Source organism: Streptopelia decaocto, assembly GCF_964273445.1.
Source record: "Streptopelia decaocto genome assembly, chromosome: 4".
Taxonomy (NCBI): domain Eukaryota; kingdom Metazoa; phylum Chordata; class Aves; order Columbiformes; family Columbidae; genus Streptopelia; species Streptopelia decaocto.
Genome location: NC_138658.1, coordinates 20076156 through 20099348, shown reverse-complemented (window position 1 = coordinate 20099348; position 23193 = coordinate 20076156). Strand labels below are relative to the sequence as shown.

General features: G+C 37.0%; 1 protein-coding gene across 3 annotated transcripts in view; it reads left to right on the top strand.

Annotated features, from left to right (window-relative positions):
* INPP4B (inositol polyphosphate-4-phosphatase type II B) overlaps positions 1-23193 on the top strand; it is a 320380-nt gene that overhangs the window by 212669 nt on the left and 84518 nt on the right. For all 3 annotated transcript variants that reach the window (XM_082050912.1, XM_082050914.1, XM_082050913.1), the window contains exons 13-16: positions 492-639; positions 9108-9238; positions 15731-15835; positions 21922-22030. In XM_082050912.1, the coding sequence (XP_081907038.1) occupies positions 492-639; positions 9108-9238; positions 15731-15835; positions 21922-22030 (493 nt within the window). The remainder of the gene's footprint in view (positions 1-491; positions 640-9107; positions 9239-15730; positions 15836-21921; positions 22031-23193) is intronic.

Below are 23193 nucleotides of genomic sequence, written 5' to 3'. Positions count from 1 at the left end.
CACACCATCTATTTGTGTTAATGACTCTAGTGTGTACGTATCACCGAGAAGCATCAGATCTAGCTTAACGCTGAATGATGCTTCACTTGTGCCATGTAATTTCTTAGCAATGTGAGCGATTCTAGCAGATGGTAAGTGGTGGCATTGACTATGTGTGAGTTCATTGTTTAATTGAGCATTCTGTTTTTCCTGACTATATCTTAAGTGTAAGAATAGAGAACATAATTTACATTCTCACTACACTGAAATGCTAAATTCACAGGATATCATACATTTATATACTATATACTATGCCAGTAATTCTTTGTCCTTTACATGCTGCTATAATAAATAAAAAATAACGGTTTTAATAGAATTTTAATGGTTCTAAAATTAATTCTGAAAGCAAGGGGGGGAAATAACACATTATTTTTGGATGAAATTGCTGTCATAAATTTTCAGAGTGTCATACAACCACAGTACAGTAATGATATAATTTTTCCTCTCTGCAGTGTTAAAAAACCCAATCTGTAAGTTATATAGATTCCCTACTTCTGACAACAAGTGGATGCGGATCCGGGAACAGATGGCTGAGACCACCCTCTCTTTCCATGTTCCTAAAGAACTGATCAATCTGCACATAAAGGAGGATATGAGAAGGTAAGGAAGAAGTAGTAGTGGTAGTAAACACTAAATTTTATTGTTCTGATTTGGAATAATATAAGTGATGAGCTAAAAATATTAATTTGTAGTATGAGACAGGCAAAACATAGTGATCTTTTTGGCTGATAATAATTGACAGCGGTAACTGAACAACAGAATTGATTGCTCAGAATTTTAAAGATTCCAGCGATTTCATGAATGTATTGGAGTGCGGACATGACTTCAAATGTGGAAGCATCAACATTTAGTTAACAATATAAATATTCTGAAAAGTTAACATTTTATAAAGAAACAACACATGACAAGGGCATGAACTACATTGTAGCGTGTTAGTCTTTGTATCTGGGCAGTGCTAATATCACAGACAAACCTGCAACCAATGGGAAGTGACATTTGTGGTTAAAAAGGAGCACTGAGAATATAAATCACATTAATGTAAATTAGTTGGCATAAGAAAAGGATACCAAAGTAAATACAAGTTGGAAGCATTTGCTCATGTTTGGCCTTGTAAGCAGGAGGGGCATCTGAGGGTCACTACAGTACATACAGTCTTGGAAAAGAGAAGAAAAGGGAGAACTAGTGTCCCCAAATCCTTTGTATATCCAAATTCCCACTGCAGGGACTAGAAACGGCAGCCTGCCTTGACCTGCAAGTTCTGCTGATATGACCGGGGGAAAAAGGCAATATTTCATGCAGTCCAGGGCCTTCCCTTAAAGCATATCTTCCTTTTCCACTGGTAATAGACAGTGTAGAAGAATATACCTTTTTCCCCATTAAACTTGCCTCACACATGGATGATCATCTGGGCTAATGTGTAAGAGTGGCCCTGTGAGCTAGTGCTGCATCCCCACGCTGTCCTGTGTGCTTCCACACACAGTCTCTTTAGCAGCCTGTCTGAGGGGGTTGCCTGGGGTTGTTTACAGTGGTTGATTGTCCTGCAATAGGAGCTGCTTTTCTTTTTTATTCACCCCATCTGTTGCTTCTGTATGATCTTTTTATGCCAATAGAACAGCATGTGGGAGACCAGAATCTTGCTTTTAATAAAGTCAATGGACTGATACTTACTCATGGCGATGATGGGTTATAAAAATCATATGAGTTGTTATAATACTTTATTTTTTTCATTTAATACTGTATTTAAGCATTTATGGCCTGATCTTGTTTAAGAATAGTAATGTATAAGGCTTTTTTAGTAAGCAATAAAAATAGATTTTGCTGAGTTGAACAGTTCTGCCACTTATTAGGTTTTCATTTACCCCATGGGTAAATGTCTTTTAAATGCTACGGGATTACTTTGACCACTTTTACTACTTCTGCGTTATCCTCTCCAAAGACATAATGCAAGTAATACTGCTTGCTGTTATTTCATATTATAGCATTCACCTCCTTGCATAACGTCACAGTAAAAACTCACCATGGTTTGTTTGTTTTAATGGTTATTCAATACTCACCAAAATAAAGAAAAGCTTTGAGGAAGAAACATAAGTAAAAGTTGCTCAAGGATAGAGGCAAGTGGTTCTGATTTTCCTGGCTGACAATGTGGTTAGCTGTTCAAGCCTAGTAGAAAGTGTGGGTGGGACAAAAAGACCGACTAAGTGATGTTATCAGTCTGAGGGAGGAGGTAAGGCCAACCAAGAGGAGCAGTCACTAATGATAGAATCCCAGCAGATGGTGGGAGCAGGGGCACTGGTGTCGCCTGTCATATAAGCACTTCAGCTTTGCTTTTTGAAGCAATTGCAAAAGATGTTTGCTCTTGTGGACTCCCTACATGTGTAAGGTAGTAAAATGACATTAGGAGGAGATTGTTATGTTAGTTCTTGAACTCACACAAAACTTACGCTGTACCATCTTGAGGCTATGCTTTTCTGAAGTATTTTTCTCTGAATATTTTCCCAATTAGCATTAAAAAAAATGTCTTGGAGGCCACTTCTTAGAATCATCTGCCTGTTTTATTTTGTTCTTATTGTGGCTTCAGTATAATCAAGTCTGCAGCAATTGCCTATAAAAAAATATCCAAGTGAAGTGCTAATGCCATTCAGTATTGTATTTTAAATGGTAATTTAAATTCCCTTTTCTCATAGCTCTTAAGATGTTTTATCTCTTGATAAAACGAGAGTGTTCATTGTTAAACAAACTTTTCATTTACTGACGTGATACTCTGAAATAGACAACTTCTAAGGGTGTTTAACTTAGTTTTTTAGCATGAAATAATGTTTTTAAAGATATGCACACATTAAAGATTTTATCCTTCAAGTCTTCTTGGAAGAAGTTCTAATAGGAGTTATGCAGTCATTCTTATTGTTCTAATAAGCATCATACAGCCTGCTTTTCTGGTGTTTATTATGAAATTGTTTCTGCTTGAGGTCTTCCGATTAGTCCTTCCCCTGTTTTTAGTATTTCTTTACACAAATCTTGTCCAGATATTTTGCATCTATCATGCAAGATTAGCTAAGTAGTTCTTTGAACCTAATGTTTATAAATAAGACTTCGTGAACAACTCTTGTAAACTACTAAGTTGGTCAGCCCATATAATCTCAGTTCGCAGTTGTTAACTTGTATTGCACTAGATCAGCACAGCAAGAGAATTAGGAAATTATAGTAAGAGTTATACTGAACTGGTATATTGATCTTTTACGTTTGCCACTAAAGCTCTTTTGAGTCCCTTGGGACCAAACTGCTTTGGCTAAAAGGAAATTCCACCTATTTATGTCTGAATTTGGCCCATGGCATTTGTGGTCACAACCCATAAACAAATTTCAAGGATAAATTTCTGAACTTTCCTGGAACCCCCATTCTGGAATACAAAGCGCACTCAACCTTTCCTCCTGCATCAGGAAGGGCTGCCCTGTCCTAACTGCAGTAGCTTTTTCTTATGCAAATCTATGCTGTTTGTCTGTTTTCCAGTTTCTTTCTTGTAACATTACAGCGTGAGATTGAAATTCAAACTATCTGAAAGATGTGTTTTTCTACTACCTCTTAATATACAACTTCTGTTGTGAAGTGAAGACCTAGGTAGAAATGCCATGTGTTGAGAGTAGGCATTGATTTTTCTGGACTTTTGCATGTTGTTTTTTTACATTACTTATTTTTGAGCAAGCACACTGCAAAAACTTTGTATTGATATAGGCAATAGCATAAAAAAGCTATTCAGAGTAAACTTAACATGACTTTTGAAGCTGTTTGAACTAACCACGTTTAAATGGGAACTTTTAATGTTCTATCCACTTAAGGACTTTTAAAACCTTACTTCAAGTAACTACCTAACACAAATTGAGATAGGACAAGAGGAAAAGGCCTCAAGTTGTGCCAGGGGAGGTTTAGATTGGATATTAGTAAAAATTTCATCATGGAAAGAGTTGCCAGGCATTGGAACAGGCTGCCCAGGGAAGTGGTCGAGTCACCATCCCTGGAGGTGTTTAAAAGATGTGGCACTAAAGGCCATGATGGTGGTGGACCTGGCAGTAGACAGGTTGGACTCAACAATCTTAAAGGTCCTTTCCAAGTTATTCTATGAAAATAAAATTTTTACAATTTTATTATGTTGCTTGTGTCATAAACATCCTCACTGTTACTTTTGAATGAAGCACTAGGGAAAAAAGAAAACAGAAACACACAAAACTTCTTAAACACTTCAGTAATCATACAATTTAATGATGCAATTAATCTTGCCACATATATGATTTCAAGCTGAAAGCAATGGAATTATAAATAAACTATGAGAGTAAAATGTCTTTGCTTATATCATAGACCTGAAGCAACATTGTATTAAGCTGATCGCAGTTTCCATGATAAAACAGGAAAATTTGAAAAACAACCAAAGAAAAACAACATCTAAAATAATTCTGTGCACCAGTGCTTGTTACCAAAATGTAGTTTAGGATGAAAGTGTAAATGCCACAGATGCCATTCTGAGTATTACTGACTTTTAGTCTCTTTGCAGTCATGTGATGCAGAATTATCCTTTGCTGTTAAGTGGAAATCGTAGAATTAACCTCTAATGATCATACTGTTTGAAGATTTACAGTCTTTCAGAGATAAACCCTGGATAATAAAATATCCAAGGAAAGGAAAATGTTTTAAGGCAGGAAGGAAGAAATGAATTTAATTTAGCTTACATATTGTCTGCCCTTTTGGATAATAAAAAGGGGATGGTGGTAAATAGAAATGCAAAATTAACTTTAAAAAATGCAGCTCTCAGGAACAGTATAAAATATTCTCATGCCTTTGCAAATCCGAGTCTATTCTCCACATATACATGGAAGAAACAGGTTTTAAAATACTTTAAATATGTTTGATGGTGTGTAGGTTCTGGCCTTCGTTGTTGTTTGTTAATCTGTTTGTGGTTTTTTGTTGTTGTGTATGTTCGTTTGTTTTTAAATATTGAAAGAATGCAAAAGATAATCACAACCTACTTTTTAGTTACCTGTCAGGTTGGGCTTACCAGAACCTGAAATAAGAAGAGAAAAACTGCTCCTGTTTTTCAGAGCTTCTAAATGAAACTATTCTGAAAGAAAAATATCCTTTTGTTTGTTTTTTGTGGTAGTTTCTCCAGAAGCGATTAAATTCTCTTTAGTAATAATTTGTCTGTTTTAGGAACATTGCAGTAAAAAGGCTGTGATTTTTTGATTCATGGAAAGAAATTGTATTGTTTTGATTGGTTATTGGCTGTATATCACAGGACCATAACTTGTGGTACAGAAAAATGAGAGTAATTTTATCTGCTTCTATTTTACCAAAAAAAAAAAAAAAGAAAAAAGAGAAATGGTTATCCATAGACATGTACAGTTTAAAGTAAAACTTGTTAGGAAAAATAATTCCTGTGATCCTTTCCTTAGAAGGAAGCTTCTAAGCTTCCTTTACTTATTAGTGACTGAGGCATGCCCCAGAGCTTATGATTTATGTTTACTCCAAAGCTTCTGTTTGATAAATATTCAGAACTTTGTCGCCTTTATAATATTAAAAAACTTTTGCAAATATAATTTGCAGAAATGCCTCATCTTGTTTTGAATCCTGATGAGCACTTTGCCTCTGATGTTTTGTGAAAGTTGATTTCAGAAGCTAATTTTGCTTCGTGAAGGCAAAAAGCTCTTCCTCTTTCTGGTTTTGTATTTGTCATTTGCTTCACTGGGAATCGCATCACTGGATTTTTGAAGCTGCATGAATATAGTGTTACTTCATTGTATTCATACAGAATTTGTGGTTTATGTGCTTTTATCATATGTCCTCTAAAATATCTCTTGTTTATATAAATACGGTAATCTCTTCTACTTTGTCTTCCAATTTGTGAAGATTTGTGCTGTGTCCTTGAAGACGCACGTGGCTCTTCCTGCTCTTCTTTTTTCTGAGACAGAATAATTAGATTCAGAAAAGTTCTTTGAGGGGGTGCCTTCTTCTCACTTTTCTTGCTCATCCTAATAGCTTGCTGCTGTTTTGATTTATTTTGATTTTCTTGTCACTGACCACAGGTTTTCCCTGTGCTTTCCACGATGATGTCTGGACTGTGGAAGTTAGTGGTAGTTTTGCAAAAACAAGTTGATTTGGAACAGGATTTCACCATTAGGACTTTCTTCAAATAATTTTTGGACACGATGCATACTGCTTGGTCAAAGTACTCATTACTCAGTTCAGCATTTTGCATTTTCAGCATTGAATATGTTTCTTTTAGACTTCTAAACTGTTATTGTATCCTCATATCCCCTATACCCAAAACAAAGAGAAAGAGTTTTCTGTTACTGTGGTCACTAGAGTGCATGGCACAAAGCAGAGACTGTTTAAGTAGAGATTATCAACATGAATAAGACAGGAAATTATTTGTGCCGCTTTCAGGTATTTTCAGTAGTTTACAATAATCTTGCACCTGAGGTGTTCTTGGGGGGACAAAAAAAAGAAGCATGAATCAATAAATCAAAAGGTGAAATATTAATCTGAGCCTTGGGTGCTCAACTAGGCTTCACTGAACATTTTCTTGGAACAAAAAAATTGCATGTAGTTTTACTTCGAGTCTAATGGCAACGGTATTTAATTACTAGTAATTGTAGAAATGTATCCAGTCGTGTAGTGTTTACAGCTCTGTGGTTGCCCTGATGTAGTTGTTCCAAAAGAAAAGCACAGATGTTTCATTCCAGGTGTGGATCTTCCCCAAACCTGCATGCCACTGTAGCAGGTTGCTCAGTGACTGCACTTTCCAACAGCAGGGGAAGGCTGGGTACAGCTCAAGTCCCCTAGAGGACAAGGTGCCCATGAATTGGAGCTATGACAATCAGTAAATTATTCAGAGTAAAAGAAGTTGTGGGGTTTTAAGTAGGAGCCTTAAATGAAGGTTCATGATATTTCTAATGGTGCTGTGGGATCCTGAGGAGTCTTAGAACTTGGTCTTGGAATTTTTCATTTCTTTCAAATTGAGTTATGTTAGCACCACTGATCATTGATTAGCATGTTCTATAGCGTTTTCAGCAGATCGGGATCCAATATTAAGTTTTTCTGCTGTAGTGGCAGAAGAGAGTTTTGAAGAAAGAGTAATAAGTAGATTTGAATTTATTTATTTTTTTTTTTGTTAACAGAGGAACCGCTTTCAACCATAGTGGGAAGTGCTCAGTGAAAGCTGGCTTAATTAGTCTACTAAAGGAAAGAGTGGATGTGAAAAAGAGTGCCTGAGAAAGTTTTAGAAATAAGCTAATTAGCTAGTGTTTGAAGTGGAGGAGGAGGAGGAATGAGGCAGCCTGTTTACATCCACGTTCTGGTTAGACACAAATAGGGCAGGATTGTAGAGTCCACCAAGGAAGATATTGAAGTAATCAAGGCAGGAGACAGTGACACTTGAGACATGCGCCTGGGTGGGATTTTCCTTTGTGCATTAGCTGAACAGCAAGATGTAGACAAAGCTTGGATTCCGTTCTGTAGAAAGGGTCGAAGTTGATGGTGAGCAAAGAATCTGTCACGGTGATGACTGCGTTTACCTGGTAAAGACTTTGGGGATTTTGGAGTGGGGAAACAAGATGAATAGCTCTATTTTAAAAATATGGAGTTTGCTCTGAGCTTACTGCTCTGCTGCCAAGCTATTCAGAATTCCATGGCTGCCCTGGAAAGGTGAATCGGGAGCCAAATTTGCCCTCTGTAGAACCAATATATATTATAAATATCAGTTACTTCTGTTGCACAATTGTTGCTTGACATGATTCCTGATTGAAGTGTGTTTTTAAAGTTATTCAGTGAAATAAGTCCTGGTATAAGTATTATAGTATTATTAAAACAAATTCAAGATTTTTATTTTTAAGATTGTTGTTGTGATTATTAGTACAAACTATAAACTTCTAAATTTAAAAACTACTATATTCCTGTAATCTGTTTGTTTACTTTTGGGAGTTATGTTCCTGTGCTGCAGTCTCATTGGTCCTTAACTTTCTGACCCCTCTACCCCTGTTTTTCTATTTTTATTTTTTTCTCTGTGATTTTTCCATATGCAAGAGCTGTCCTCTGGAAGTTGTTGGGTTTGGGTTTTTTGGGGGGGTTGTTTTGTTGTTTGGGTTTTTTTTTGAGACTTCCAAGAATTGCAGTGAAACAGTCTGCTTTATACTTTGAGGAAAATTAGTTGGTGGTGCTGTATGAGCTTTCTCCCAAACAGCTCCAAGTGTTTGAAAACTGATTTCGTTTTCACTTTCTTCATGTAAGAAGGTCTCCCAGACCATCCCTGGGACAGATGTAGAATGAACTTACTTTGCAACTGGGGAAAACAAACAGAAAGCCCGGTGTACTGTAACTATGCTTGTTTGTGTAGGAAATTAAAGTGATCTCTATTTCACTCAGGTCAGATCTCAAGAGGGTACAGGAAACCTGATAATTTGCTAAAGGATTTCCTGTTGGATTTTCAGTGACGTTTGGTTACCAAAACAACGCCGAACACAGCTGTAGGGCTGAAAATTAAGTTTAAGGAGGCTAATGGGTTTTTTTGGTTTGCGCGTTTTGTTTTTAACACTAAAGAAACATGGTGAGGGGCCAGTGTGTTTATTAAACTAACATTTGTAGAAATGCTACTGGAATTGTGTTTATTGTGTGCAAAAAGTATCCACAGAGTAGGGTGTATTGAAACAGCTATATTTTGTGTTCTTTGTAATGGTGTTTAGTTTTCACAAAAAGTTACTTGCTGTGAACAGGGCACTCTGGAGCCTGGGAACTTTCTTACCTCCAGGGAAGAAATAATATTTCAGTTTGCAGGCTGTTGCATTTGTACAGATAAGTTTTGAACACAAATTACTGTATTATGCATTGATTTGACATTCTTTATTGTGTGGCTGAAAAACAGAGCTGAAATCAGCAGATTTTACAAGTTTTATGAACACAGACCCAGGGTAATGATTTTATTTCAATTAGGAAGCGCTTTTGATGTTTTTTAACAAATGAGTTTTGGATTAATTTGGATGAATGTTAATGGATTAATTAGCGCCTACTCTTTTTGCATTTCGATACAGAAATCAGGAACTTAAAGACTTGGGAGAACTTGCTCCTCACTGGGACAATATGCGCCAAAGTGTTATTGCTCACTGTGATCAGATGTTGCGCATGTACCAGGACACTCTTGCAGAGCTTGGCAAGCACACAGGTATGAATGGAGCCTCTCCTCTTCGGGAGCAATTAAGAACAAATGAGGCTGATTGTTATTAAATCCTGGCATATTCCGCAGAAATGAAACACATAAAAATGAAATATTTGTAATTGTATTTCAGAGATAGTCAGAGGTGCCCTATTTCATCTTGCAAGTTTGTTTTGTGCATTCCTGCAGTTTTTCACAGTTCACATGGTACATGGTTACACAACAAAAAAAAAAAGGGGGGGTGGGTTGTATTTTAATTGCACATTCCCTTGACTGTGCTGCTCTGCTAGTATCAAATGCCATCTGCCAATTGAAACCAGCCTTAGAGGTAGTTTTGTCAGTTTTTCTTGAAACCTAATTTAAGTTACATTTAACAGTCTACAGGATAATGGTAAGATCTAGCTGTGCCTTGTGGTAGTCATCGCCCACATTGTGCCAGAAATGGGATGGGCAGCCTCTCCTCAGTCCAGAAATAGCAATACATGGTGCCTTGCTTTTTTCAAGCGGAGATGGTGGTCTTATATTCTAATGTGAAGTGGGTGCTTTTTCAGTTAATATCTGCTGGGATTCTGTGGTCAGAGACTATAATGTATCATAGTGTCTGCACCCAGTTCAATAAGATGGTAGCAATGACAAATCCACAGGTAATGCAGCTGGTCCTTTCCTCCTGTTATAATTCTTACTCCTAAAAAGAACAAGAAAATACTTCAGAATAAATTATTTCTTCTTTTGCTTGCATATGCTGTTTCACTCTATATTCTCACCGCTAGATGTTCCCACTGTAGCCTTATTCCCACAATTGTGTGTGTGTAGGTGTAGTGGTGCATGTCAGATGTAAACACTGTGCATTGTGTTACATATACATCAGTTTGCAACCTAGAATATTTCTGAAAAAGGGATACATTATGGCTATGAACATTTGTAAAAATTGAGGTGTAAACAATGATAACATCTTTTGAAATACCAGATATGTATTTAGGGAGAATTTACAGTATTTTCTTAATTATTTCTAGCTTTCTTGTCCTGTAAAAACAAACAAACAAAACTTATTTTGTGTGTACTGAGAAAAGAAGCAATTTTGTTTTAGCTCACTATACAAATAAAAAAGCATAGCAGAATAATTTCTTCTTATAGATAAATGGGCACATTTACTTTTATTAGAATGAATCTGCTGCATCTAGTAGGTGAGAGACAAATCTTTCCCTTCCAAAATAGACATTAAAACTGTACTTTTATCCTTTATACGTCATCTCCTATTGCAGGACTAAGCATGGTATTTCTCACACCAGATTGCTCTGGGATAGTTTTCTTGGTCACAGGGAAGCAGGCGTCCTGCTTTAATGTATGAACAAAATCAGTCTGTAACTGAAACTAAGCATTTTGGGAGCAGTTGATTACCTGCTTAAACATGTGGGGGGGGAAAAAAACTCATCTGTCACACAAAATTTTGTATAATAATTTGCATTTTGGTTGCAGAAGTGTAATTTCATGTATTTATGCTTGCTTATCATCATGAAAATATTGCAGTTGTGATTTTGGCAGACTGCCTGATCTGGTATGATACTTCCTATGTTTCTGTGTTTTAATGAATATATGTATTAGTCTAATGTTTTGCTAATTAAATTTTGAAAGTGCTCCATGAAGTATCATATGCAAGGCAATAAATATAGATTACGAAGGAATCGATTTAGTAATTATCACTTGCAGGAGAATATTGAAATGACCTTTTGAGATTAAAAAAAAAAAAAAAGACAATGTAATCTATTATGCATAAATCCTGAAAGGCCTGTATTTGTGCCAAGTGAGTTTGAGAAGTGGTGATGTTGAATGACTTGTCTTAGCTGTGGTTTGAGAGAACTTAGTGGACCAGGCTACCTGAGCTTATTGAAGAGGACAGAAAAAGAGCAGGAACATTTCTCTGGAAACAAAACAAAACAGAAAACCAAAACAACCTCATAATTGTAGCAAAGATGAGAAATAATGAGGAGGGGTTAATTTGAAGGCCAATACTCAGGTACATACCTAACTCTCTTTTCTTCACCAGCCTTTTTTTTTCCCCCATCACACTACTGGTAAGATACTTGTTTATGCTTGGAAAAACCCTGATTTTGCATCTTGTGTAAAACTCACTATGACATTCAAAAACTTATTGTGATCACTGGGCTACGTGCACATTCTAAAGCCAAATAATAGCACAGTCTTTCTAATGAAGACAATATTTAACCCAGCAGTATAATATTTTCATTCTTATAGAATCACAAATTAAGTTGGATGATAAATCATATGAGCAGTGAGTGTTCATTTAAAGTTGTTTCATAGAAAAGTAAACTAAAATCTAGAACAGACTTTTATGATTCTGCTGTCCGTTACTTGCCTTTAACCAGATTTTTTTCTTCCTAGATCATTTGCAACAAGTAACTGCAATTCTCTATGAAACAGACATTAATATCCCCACATAAAGTTTTCTGAAGTCCCTACTCCTATTTTGCTGAAAGGAATATGATGGATGTGGATAAAATTCATTGCATGTTTTATGATGTCCTGGTTCCTATTTGGGACAGTACTTCTCTGTAAATGGTAGACAATATAATGATAAAAAAAATAAGATTATAATGTTTGATAAGAAAGCAAAACAAACGCGGATTTGACTTCAAACTGTAGTTTCACAGAAAATAATATTGAGAGAACATTGTAGGGACTGGAGGTGTAAGTACTCACAAGGTAGAAAATTATAAGGTTGGAGATGTGAGAGCAACTTTAATTAAAATTTTTCAGGTCAATATATTTCAATGTAGTGTTTACTTTCCCATTGTGAGAGACTCATGCCAGAAAATATTTTGCTTTGTAGCTCAGCCTGTGTAGGCTTCTAATTTTATGTTAGCACATTGCCCATGTTTGGGTTGAGGCAGTTCCCTCTATTCTGAAACAACCTGAAAATTGCAGAGCTCTGGAGATCTGGATCTGCTCAGAAACAGGCACCCATCCTCACAGGGGTAGTTTGCAATCAATGGTACTTCTCCTTAAGAACTTGGCAATGTTGGTTTCGTAAACTAGATCAGTCTTCTGTTATCTGGCCTCAGATGCAAAATTCAAGTTGATATTTTTGGGAAGCCTTGTCTTAAGATAAGGCCAGTGGGCCACATTCTTCTTGGAAAGCCGTGGAGTGCTTTTGCCTCTGCTTCACCACCGTGTTGGCAGCCAGAGAGATCTGGAAACACCGGCTCATTGTGACACTCTTCTCTCTCCTTGGTATATCAAAGGCTGGGTTAATGTTAGCGTGTTTAGCATTTTTGATTTGTTACTCACTGAACAATTGTTTTCCTTTAACAAAGGGCTTTTTACATGTATCTTGTCACAAACAATTATAAACAACCAACTCCATATATGTCGTCAAGGAGCAAATATCTCCAGTCTCCTTTTGTGTCAGTGCTAGGGAGGACTCTGTTCACTCCTAAGCAGCGTACAGAATGGGAGATAGCGTCTGTAAGTAATTTTTTTTTCAAAATATTCCCACATTCCTCCTGTGCAATCACATGTTGGGTTTTCCAAGAGATACTACTTTCTGAGAGATGCTGTTGTTAGTAGACCAATTCATTTATTTTTAAAATTGAGAGATGGCAGTGAAAGTGTCGGGAGACTGCATTAGTGTTAGACAGCAAATTTGATTTAGAAGCATATTTAGTGAAAATGGACATTTAAGGAAGTTAAAACTATTTCAAATTTGCATTGTTTTGGCGAACACTTTTATTCTTAAAAATGGGAGACTATTTTAGAGGATGTCAAGTATTTTTATTTCAAGGAAATATAATAACAGGAATCTAAAAGAGTTAGGTAACATCAAAACAAATCATTTCAAGTTAATCTAAAGCAGAAATTTTGGGCTTTTGGGAGGGAATAGAACTTTAAAACCTTGTTTTGTTTATTTTAGTTTGACCTGAAATGATTCACACCCACACCCCCGATTTCCCCCCCCCCCTCATTTCAGTCATCAAACTGAAAACTATTATTATTCGTGCAGCTGTAGAAGGAGAAGGAAAGACATTCTAGGTTAAGGCATTGAATATTGCTCTGGAAAGTTGGACACTATCCCTGCCTCTGTCACAAGGTTCCTATGTGGGACTAGGCAAGTCAGACTTCAGAAGCAGTTAATAAATGCAGGCTGTTTTGCAGAAGTACCTGGCACTTATGGATGTAATTCAGCTCAGTGGGAGCTGCGCTTCCAAAATGGAATGTGATGTTGCATTTTACTGCATGCTCTGCAGAATGAGATCCTCCGTATCTCATATTGATGCATTGTTTCTTAAAGGCTTTGACCTTAAGTTATTCTCTGCCATTAGAATGGATAAAATTACAACCCTTTTACTCAGCCAGTTTAAATTATTCTATAAATATTTGGAAAGCCCTTAGAAACTGTAGCCATGCATGCAGTAGACAGGTTTGAGGAAATTAATAATCCTGTCTTTATGAGAGGCATGAGCAATATATTTGAATCCAGATACCAAAGTAAAGTTGGAAACAAAATATTAAATCACTGCTGCTAAAGTTAACAGCAAAAACCCTAAGCATTCAATGAGCTGGGAAAAGCCAATATGTGATATGTCATTGAAGTCTATTTCTCAGTTCCTATTCAGGTGGATGTCAGATGGAGGTTGCATCTGTATTCTGGTATTTCCTAACTTGGAAGAGTTTAATCTTGCAACAACCATTTTAATAGAGGGAGTGTAGTTTTCTTGGTTCTTAAGTACAATTTAGCAAGTTGTTAAAAAACAAAAAACCACAGAACCACCCCAAAGGATACTATCATATGGATGATATCTCTGTCTGCATTTGCCAGTATTAATTCCACTGCACGGATCTCTCATACCTGAGTTAACAGAATAACTTGACAGCAGTGGGTGGTTATTATCCCATATGTTTCTGACACTAGAGGGTAAGAGATTCTTGTTTCACAGATCTTCCCTGAATAAAGGAATAACAAGCCTTAGCAATGCTGCATGTGTTCTGTTCCAGCTCAGGACAGTACACTCCAGGGAGGGCAGGCTCTTCTCCCTCCTACTCTTCTTTCTCCTGTCCCTTGTAATCTGCTCTTATTTTTTTCTCCTCTTAGTCTGACAGTATTTCCTTGTCTCGGATCCAATTATTCCTTAAGCTTTGATCTTGGTCTCAGCTGAATTCTCATAAACAATCTTCCCCCTTTCTGTTTTCTTTCATAATTATTTACATTCTCCTCACCTGCACTATTCAGATTTCTTTTCTAATACAGTTTGAGTTCCCTTCACTGCTCCCATAATTTTGTCTTTCTGCACTTTCCAGATGCAGGTTTCCCACTGCTGTTCCTCAGCACCAGTGACTCCTGGTTTCAGGCTGTATCCCCAGGTTTCCTACCTCATCTGAATGTTTGACTCCTGTCACTTGCTTTTCGTGCTACCTTTGCCCTTAATCTCTGTTAAGTAATTATTTTAAGTTACTGAGCCTAGGTAGCAGCCTAAACAGGCTTGGCTGGTCTTGGAGCATCATCGGTGCCCTCCGGCACTGTGATTTGCTTTGGGAGGCTCAGTGCTTAGTCATAGTGGAACCTATGGCAGTTTCAACAGTAAAATTTCTGGCAAATCTTGACTGAGTAAGTCAAAAAGAAGAATTCCAAATATTTCTTTTATCCTTTTATGCAAGAAAAGGTGGATCCTTTCCAAAGACTTTTTTTCCCCCTTAATCCTGTCTGAGTCAGAGGAATTTTAGTCCAAATGATTAATAATTGGCAAAATGATAGGGCAGTGAAAAAATGGTCTAAGTAAATTTTGGGCTCCCTGAGTGAGATTGTAGCACCAAGTCTTTTTCCTAATCTATACCCTTTTATTTTATACATATGCTGTATCAAATATCTCCAGTTAAATTTCATTTTCATACTGTCAGACTTCAATTCTATTCCTTTATACCACCATAGTGTTACTCACAATCTCATACTTTCAAAGTATGCAAGCAGATTTTTTTTTCTGTCAGAGCATTGTGCTTCTTGTAATTCTGGGTTTTGGGGGAAAAAAAAAAACCAAACCTAATTCATAGCTTTTCTTGAGTTAATTTGTGTTTATTTGAACTTTCTAGAAAGAATTCATAGCCTAATCAATGTAATACTTTTGTTTTAAGGAAAAAAAGTTACATGGTGAAAATGCTCTACCATCATAGCTCTGTACCCCAGTGTTTTTAGTACAAAATAAACATAGTGCACATTAACTGTGGCATTGTTTCCAGCAGACTGCAGACCTATTTCAGACACCTAGAATAAAAAATTAGCTTATTCTGTGAATTAAAAGCTGTTTTGTTGCTTGCAGTGTGGATACATGCTGAGACTCAGTTAGCGAACTATTCTTCTCCTAATATGCAATTACACATTAAAAGTAAATTAAAGAAGACTGCTATTATACAAGTATTGTCCTTGCATTAAAAAGAAAACAAAACATCTGCTGGGTGCTTAAGATAATGATTCTTTAAACTTTTGTTTTTCAGGTTCTTCCTTCAAATCAAGCTGTAGTAAAGGAGAAAAAACTTTAGAATTCATCCCAATAAATCTCCATCTGCAAAGAATGCACGTGCACAGTCCTCGACTGAAAGGTGAAGTATATGCTGTGGAGGAATTCCCTAAGTATGATAAGTTTGCTTTGAAATACAATTAAACTTGCTACTTAGAGGTACGGTTTCCATTTAGCCCTTTTTAAGGTGCAAATATCTTAGTTTATATGTCCAGTTTCTAGAGTGAACGATAGATGGACACACTTTCAGATGAAACCTTAACACCACAGGAGGACGGAAAGGTATTCTGTTTAGGGGGTTGCATCTTGGTCATTTTTGATTTTTCACTTAATGGTAGGAAACTGGCAACAGTATTGTTAAAATTTATAGTCTGGGCATAAAGATGCTACAGATAAAAAGCATAGAAAGCAATACTAGTAAATTGATTTATATTTTCTTCAGTAAATTTGTGTGATTTGGGCTTACATGGATTTGGAAGAATGCTGAGGACAAAAGAATATTGTAGGTAATAGTGACTTAAAGAAAATTCTGACATGCATTTCATGTTGCATGTGTTTTGCCAAGCAGTGGACTTCGTACAGTATTGGCTTGTTTGTAAGATTCATGCAGTGTGGCTTGATACAGACGGTTTCGGGTATGACTAGATGTTGCTTGTTTTCTTCGTTTGCCAGTTGGTTTGGTTTTTTAATAAAATCGAAACCAAGCTTCCAAATTCATTATTTACAACGGTGTGCCGCTGTACAGGCTCAGAGTGTTTAATTTTTCACTTTATATAATGGGCTCTAGAATCTTCCTGTGTGGTTATTTCCTCAGGTTTTGTTTTGTGTACAAATCTGGAACCTTCCTGTTTTCCTGAAGGGTTTGATTTCATTCTGTTAGGCTCGTGATTTCTGCTTCTAAAACCCCAGCTTTTGGGTTTGGATGTTGTTTGGAGTATTTCTAGAGCAGCTGAGTTAGGTACTGTCTGTAGAGGACCACACTTCAGTAAATCCATGATACTGAAGAAGTGGCCGGATTGCCCATCCTCCACATGTTCCCACAAATTCTGAAACCTGCACCCAGACACACTGCTGCCCAGATTAATCAGAAGTCCTGAGCCTGGGGATAAAATCTGGGAGTCAGGTCCAAAGTTAAAGGTATGCAAGTGATGTCTCTGCCTCATTTTCTGAAGCCATGAGTTCTGGATACTGACTGCAGATCTCGGAAAACTAAGGAGTGGTTAACTAAATTTATTTTAAGTTTGTTGTTGGTTGATTGGTTTGTTCATTTTTGGGTTGGTTTTATTTTTGTTTTTGTTTTGTTTGTTTGTTGGTTTGTTTTTCCTAAAAGATGAATTCCAGGGGTGTTGTGCTCATTTTTTCCTCTACGCTTCAAATAAAGAAGCAAATGCAGAATATGTGTTCACCAAAATGTATTGGTTACCTACGCGTGGTTAAAAATATTCTGTTGTAGCAGCTCAGATCTAATAGTGTAATGATTCATACTGACACACTGCACAGCGTTCTGTAAGATTCACGTGCTTCTAGGGCATCAGCTTGATTTTTCATTGTGTTCCATAATGTCAGTGTAGTGTAAAAGCCAGTCTTACCTCTCTTGTTTCTAAGGTGTTTTTTCCCCCTTACCGTGCCAACAGAGATAGTGATAGAACACCGGAAGCTGCCGGGATGAACTCACCAGCCAAGGTGATGTGAGTAGCACAGTTCCATTAAGGACAGTGTTACTTCTGAACATAATATACCCTATTTCTTAGGAAGCCTTAATGAGCCCAGTGCTGCTTCTGCCTAAATAACCTTATTCAGTGCTGCGCTGTGCCACGTGAACGTTTCCTTGGCATTAAGTGCAAATATCTCACTGATTGTGCTGAAAACACTATGAACTTCTAATAACTTCTGGAAAGGGGGATAATTTTCTGTAATGTCTGTTTAGTACAGAATTCTGTTGCTGCTGCTTGCATGTAGTTTCAGCAGCATCCTTTAGAGATAAAATATTATATTTGTGTGTGCATACGAGCAAATCATAGTACAGTAAGTAATTTGTTGATAAGTTGAGATCTATTAAAATTGCTGTCAATGTAGAAACATGAAAATTACAGTCTGTAGGGTTTTTTGCCTTATACACTCTGCATCTAATCAGATTGTAAAATAGCAAGTACAGACAATTATTGTAGGAGTGTCATACTTTGTATTGCTGATGTTCAACCACTTCCGAGTTGGCACAGGGGGACTGCTGAATTTAGATATTGTGGATGGGTTCAGTATTTCATCATTTTTTCTACTAAACAATGGTACCTTCAAATATTTTATCAAGATGGGGATTTATAGTGACAGAATACGAGAGCAAAAATTTTAATTTAACTAATGTTTTGAAGTTAATTAACTCAAATGCATTTTTAGATTTGTAATATCTTCAAGTGGCCAGAACCTTAAATTTATGTATTTTCAAGAAAACCTCTCTGGGAACGGGACATTTTATGTTCATTTGCTAAACAAAAAAGTGTAATGGAGTACACCACTTAATCACCCACAATGCATATACTACTTGAGTTTTATTTGGGTTTGACGAATTTTCTCCTTTCTCTTCCAAAAGTAGTTTGCTTGTGGCATATGGTTAATCCATAATTGAAAAGGGTACAGAAAGAGATAAAAGTTAGAATAATCTTCTAAATTTAGATTTTTTTTTAAATTATAAAACTCTCCCTTTTTTCTTTAGCTAATGTTCACAACACTGACATGAGAATTAGATAACACTGTTCTTGTTACGCTCTAGAGATTGAAACGCGTTAATAAAGAAAATAATTTGTTTTACCATCAGGGAATTTCTACCTACCTCTGTTTTGGGAAGACTGACACCTAAGTTATGTGGAGATCTTTTTATTTCTCTGTATAAAAAATGGGTTCCTCAATATGTTTAGGATATTTTGGTGGCAGTACAGAAACAAAAAGTAATAAGTTATTATTAGTCTTTGTCTGGATAAATAGCTTCTGTATCTGTTACATAGCCACTGTCCCAGCTGTTTACTGAACTGAGTTTCATTTTATAAGCACTGAACAGTTGTATCTTGCACTACATACATACATTTGAACAGTCTGTAGCAACTGCTGTTCATTCTGGGGCAAGCAGCACTTCCACATCAAGTTGATCTTTCTTTCTCATCTGTGCTTTCATGTATCAACAGGCACAAAAGAAAAAGGGGCATATAAGAATTCACAGAGGTTGTGATTAAACAAGATGATGAGTCATAAATTCGTCATTAACCTTACACCGTCAGGTATCTTCATTTTGGGAATGCAGGAGATGTTTTATTCCCATCTATTTAAAATATGCACATAGGATATGTGCTTTTTTGTTCAACATGTTCAATAGCAGGTTTACTTTTACTGAACTTTGATTCAGGTTGTGGTTGGGTACTGACATGGAATAAAAGATACCTATGTGTTTAAACTTGCAGTAGGAACAGCTTTGAGCAAAATACTGTTTTATGATGGGACAACTGTCTCCCTATCTATTTGATAAACAGCACAATTTGCTGTTCATCATACTACAGAAGTCAGATTTATATATTGCCATAGCTTTTGTTTTGTCCCTATCTATACATTAAGCGTGCTTGTTTTAAGTAAGTTTGGTGGGTGGGAGAGATTCTCATTTTGCTTCTGGCCAGTGTGAGGCAATGGCTGCCTCCTGTGAAGGCAAGCAGGTTGCTTCAAATTCTAGATTGAGCTGTGCTTGACACAAAAATGCCTCAAGTCTTTAAATTGGTCTGATAAAGCTTAGGTTTATGGAACTTCTACCGTGTTGCTGTGGTTGTCACAATGTGGCAAAAGCTCTGTGTTTTATTCCAGAAGGAGTGATGAGCAGGTAATTTATATTCCTGCAAGGGGAAGGAATTGTTTTTTGGCAAGTGTGCAACTGGTGTTAGTGTTTCACTTGTATAAGCAGGAGGTATCTTTGAGTCAGAATAATTAGTATGAAATGGTGCTCTATTTAAAGCTCGGTTTCCTTACACTCTGATCTTTTGCATTTTCTTCCTTCAAATTCTGAAGCAATTATTTGAGGAAGGGTTGAGGGTTTGTTATTAATTAACAATTTGAGGGAGCATGTGGACAATATGATACAGCTCCTACCACTCTGCTGCATTTTAAGCTTTGTCTCCAGTCCAGAGAGCTGTCAGCAGCAGCCTGCTCTCCAAGGTGATTATGGTTCTGAGTTACTGGAGCATCCCTGGACCAGCACACTCATGCTGACACTGCACGTCCTTCCCCAGGAGCTGTGCTGATGTGTAAATGTAGCACATCCCAAGGCATTCCTCCCACGTCTTGCAGCACTTCCTAGTGCACTGTGCTCTGGAAAGTGGGAGTGAGGTTGCTCCATGCCCATCACCAGGGCTGTAGACGTTTTCTTCTTCTCACTGTCCCATGTTGGTTTGCATGGGGTCCAGCTGTTCTGGGTGTGTTTGCAACTCAAGCAGCTGTTCCTTGGTGATACTGAGAGAGGGCCATAGGCTGAACAAAATCTTCCTTCTGGGTAGATCCCCCCAACTAGCTATAGAGTCACGGTTTTTAAAACAGAGTTGGAAAAAGTACTAGGGTTTATAAACCCTTTCTGTAGTTTTGTGAGTTATCTGGAAACATATTCAGTTAACCTGATGGGTTTGTCTCTTATTTTGGTTTCAAGCCACCCTTGTTTTAAGCGATGGAACTACTTATTCTCAAGTACCAATGGACTTCTAATAGCCCAAGATTATGTATTATGGATAAATCTCCATGAGGACCTGAAAGAATGGACTATTTAAGAATCTTGAAGCTCACCTAAGGCTAATGAAATTATGTCACTTCTACTTTTAAGTGGAAAGTGAAGAGTCACCGATTCATTAGGGTTCAAATCAATTTGAGTGAATATGCTTTGAGATTCAGCTCTGGAAGTAAAACATAGTTCATTAGCTGTGAATCATTTGTACAGCATTCTTGCTTCTAGGGATATTTATCATCAGAATGCAAGATAAGTTCTATTTTAGGAGAGGATTAGATTTTAATTTACATGGGAAGCTTCCTTGATGAATAAAATAATTCACGCAAAAAATCCCCTCTAATATTTCCTTTAGAAGTACATTGTAAGAATGATGCATTCTGACCTGTATTTTTAATACCCTCAGTGAGCCTGGGCACAACCCAGGTACTGCTTAATGCAAATGTAAATTCTGAAAATGTAAATTTAAACTTTGAAGGAATAATTATTGTGGTTTGGGAGATGTAATTAAATCTTAGTGTCTGTACTGACAATCCATCACAGGCACAAAGTGAGAGGCCTTTTTTAAAAAGGTGTTCCATCTCTAGTTCTGTAAGGTACATCCCTAGAAAAGGTTTATCACATATGGCGCAAGACATCAGGTGTTGTCTCAGCAGGAATGCCAGTAGTATAGTTTATTTCCCATTGTGGTATCTTTCAGCTGAAAACTACTGACTTGCTCTGTATTTATAAGCATATATAAAAATTAAGTATATGTCATAGAACAGTGCTCTTCAATTTAGCGTTAAACAGGTAATTATATCTTGAAGTGGAAGCTAAATTTCAAAATAGAAAAGAAATGGACTAGTAAGGTTGATTAGTCATTGGAACAACTTCTCTGTGAATGCAGTGAATTCATTGTCACTTGAAGTATTTAAATCAAGATTAGATCTCTTAAAAAAAAATTTTTAAAAATGCCTTAACTGAACCAGAAGACCAGGAATCATTAACTGGAATTCTGTAGCTTGTATTATTCAGGCAGTTAGACTATTCCATCATAATATGGTCTCTTTTGACTCTAAAATGCATAAATATGTCCATCTCAGCATGTCTACAAGTTAAATAATAGAAGGGGTAATAAAGTGAAATACACAAAGGGCCAATTTACTTGGCAGCTTTGTAAACTGCGGAGCTAGAATACTGTTCTGCGCTGTGGCATATAATTCAGGTGTAGCAATAAATCAGGTAAACTTTCTAAAGTGTGCAGGTGGCTGCATGGAAAGATTGATTAGTTCTTGGGCCTCCTCGAGACGCAGATTATTGATTATTCCTTGGAAATAATACACACTTGTTGTCCTCACATCTTGTAGAGTAGGTATCGCGCTGTTGCCATACGTTGAGCATGGGCGCGTGCAAATCTCTGTGCTCATCTGTTCCCGTTCCAGATGCTCTGTATGACGTCATCACCGTGGGAGCCCCGGCAGCGCATTTCCAAGGATTTAAGAATGGTGGTCTCCGAAAACTGCTGAGTAAATTTGAGGCAGAAAGACGAAAGTAAGTATTATTTGAAGTAGCTAGGAAGATATAATTGAAGTTGCATTAAGATGTTATGAGCTCACTGAGTAACAAAACAGTTTATCCTGCGGAACGCATGGAAGATTAAAATCTAGTGGGACAGGACAAGGATTCATTCATAAAATATTTCCTTTTTCTTTTGCTGAAAGGCAAAATTGAATCACAGTTTACTTTTAAGGTCAAGGCTTATTTTGAACACAAACTCAAAATTGGGAAATTTTCTTCCTGTGTTTCAGGAAGCTTGATGAATATCAGTGCTTGCAAACATGCAGTTCAGAATGAGATTTCTCTTCAGTAATTCTTGTGCTAAGTAGAAAGTAGCTATACACAATTTTTCAATAAAGAAACAGTAGCTTAAGGTATCGTCTTAATTTCTGACAGCCCTGGGCATATTTGAACAAAATAATCTTGTTAGTGTACCTGTGAAGTAAATAAATGTTTTTTTTCTTATTCTTCAGAAAGCCAAAATGAGACTTAAGCAAAGGTAAAGGCCTTAAATAGGGTTTCAGTTTTTTGCTGTACTCAAATGCTTTGTTCACCATTGAACAGGTACAGAAGTCTTAGTTACATATTTTGCAGACTAAGAATGGGATATATTTGTGTTTGTTGCTGTGGCTATTAAGTTTTGAGCAGCCACAGCGGTTGCTGGCAGCACCCATAGTTGTGACTGTTCAGTGCTTGGGCTGCCTGTGCCAGCCCTGTGCACTCAGCGGCACAGCGTTTGGAAGGGAATGCAGGCAGCACTGTGTGTGTGTATGTGTGCTAATCGAAATCATCACAATCTCCATAGAAAATGGAATCCATTATATTCAGTGCATGGTCCTGCAGCCTATCCAACATTGGCAGAATGTGATTTCCCCAAATGGAGAGTAGGTATGAGGCAAACTTGAAATTATTATCTGGAATTTCTGTTCACTGGAGAAAAAAAGGAAAAATGCCTTAAAGGGAAGAGACCAAGTCCTTCATTAATTCTTCCTGGGAGAACACGTACTGCAGCATCTCATAGGAGTGAATTGCCAATGCCCTTGTTTCTTAGTTACCCCTAACAGGGGAGGGCAGAAGAGGATGGGCTAGACCTCCTTTCTTTGGATCTTTTGCATTGTTGTGTGTAAAAAGGCTGGAACGGCAAAGGATACTCAGTG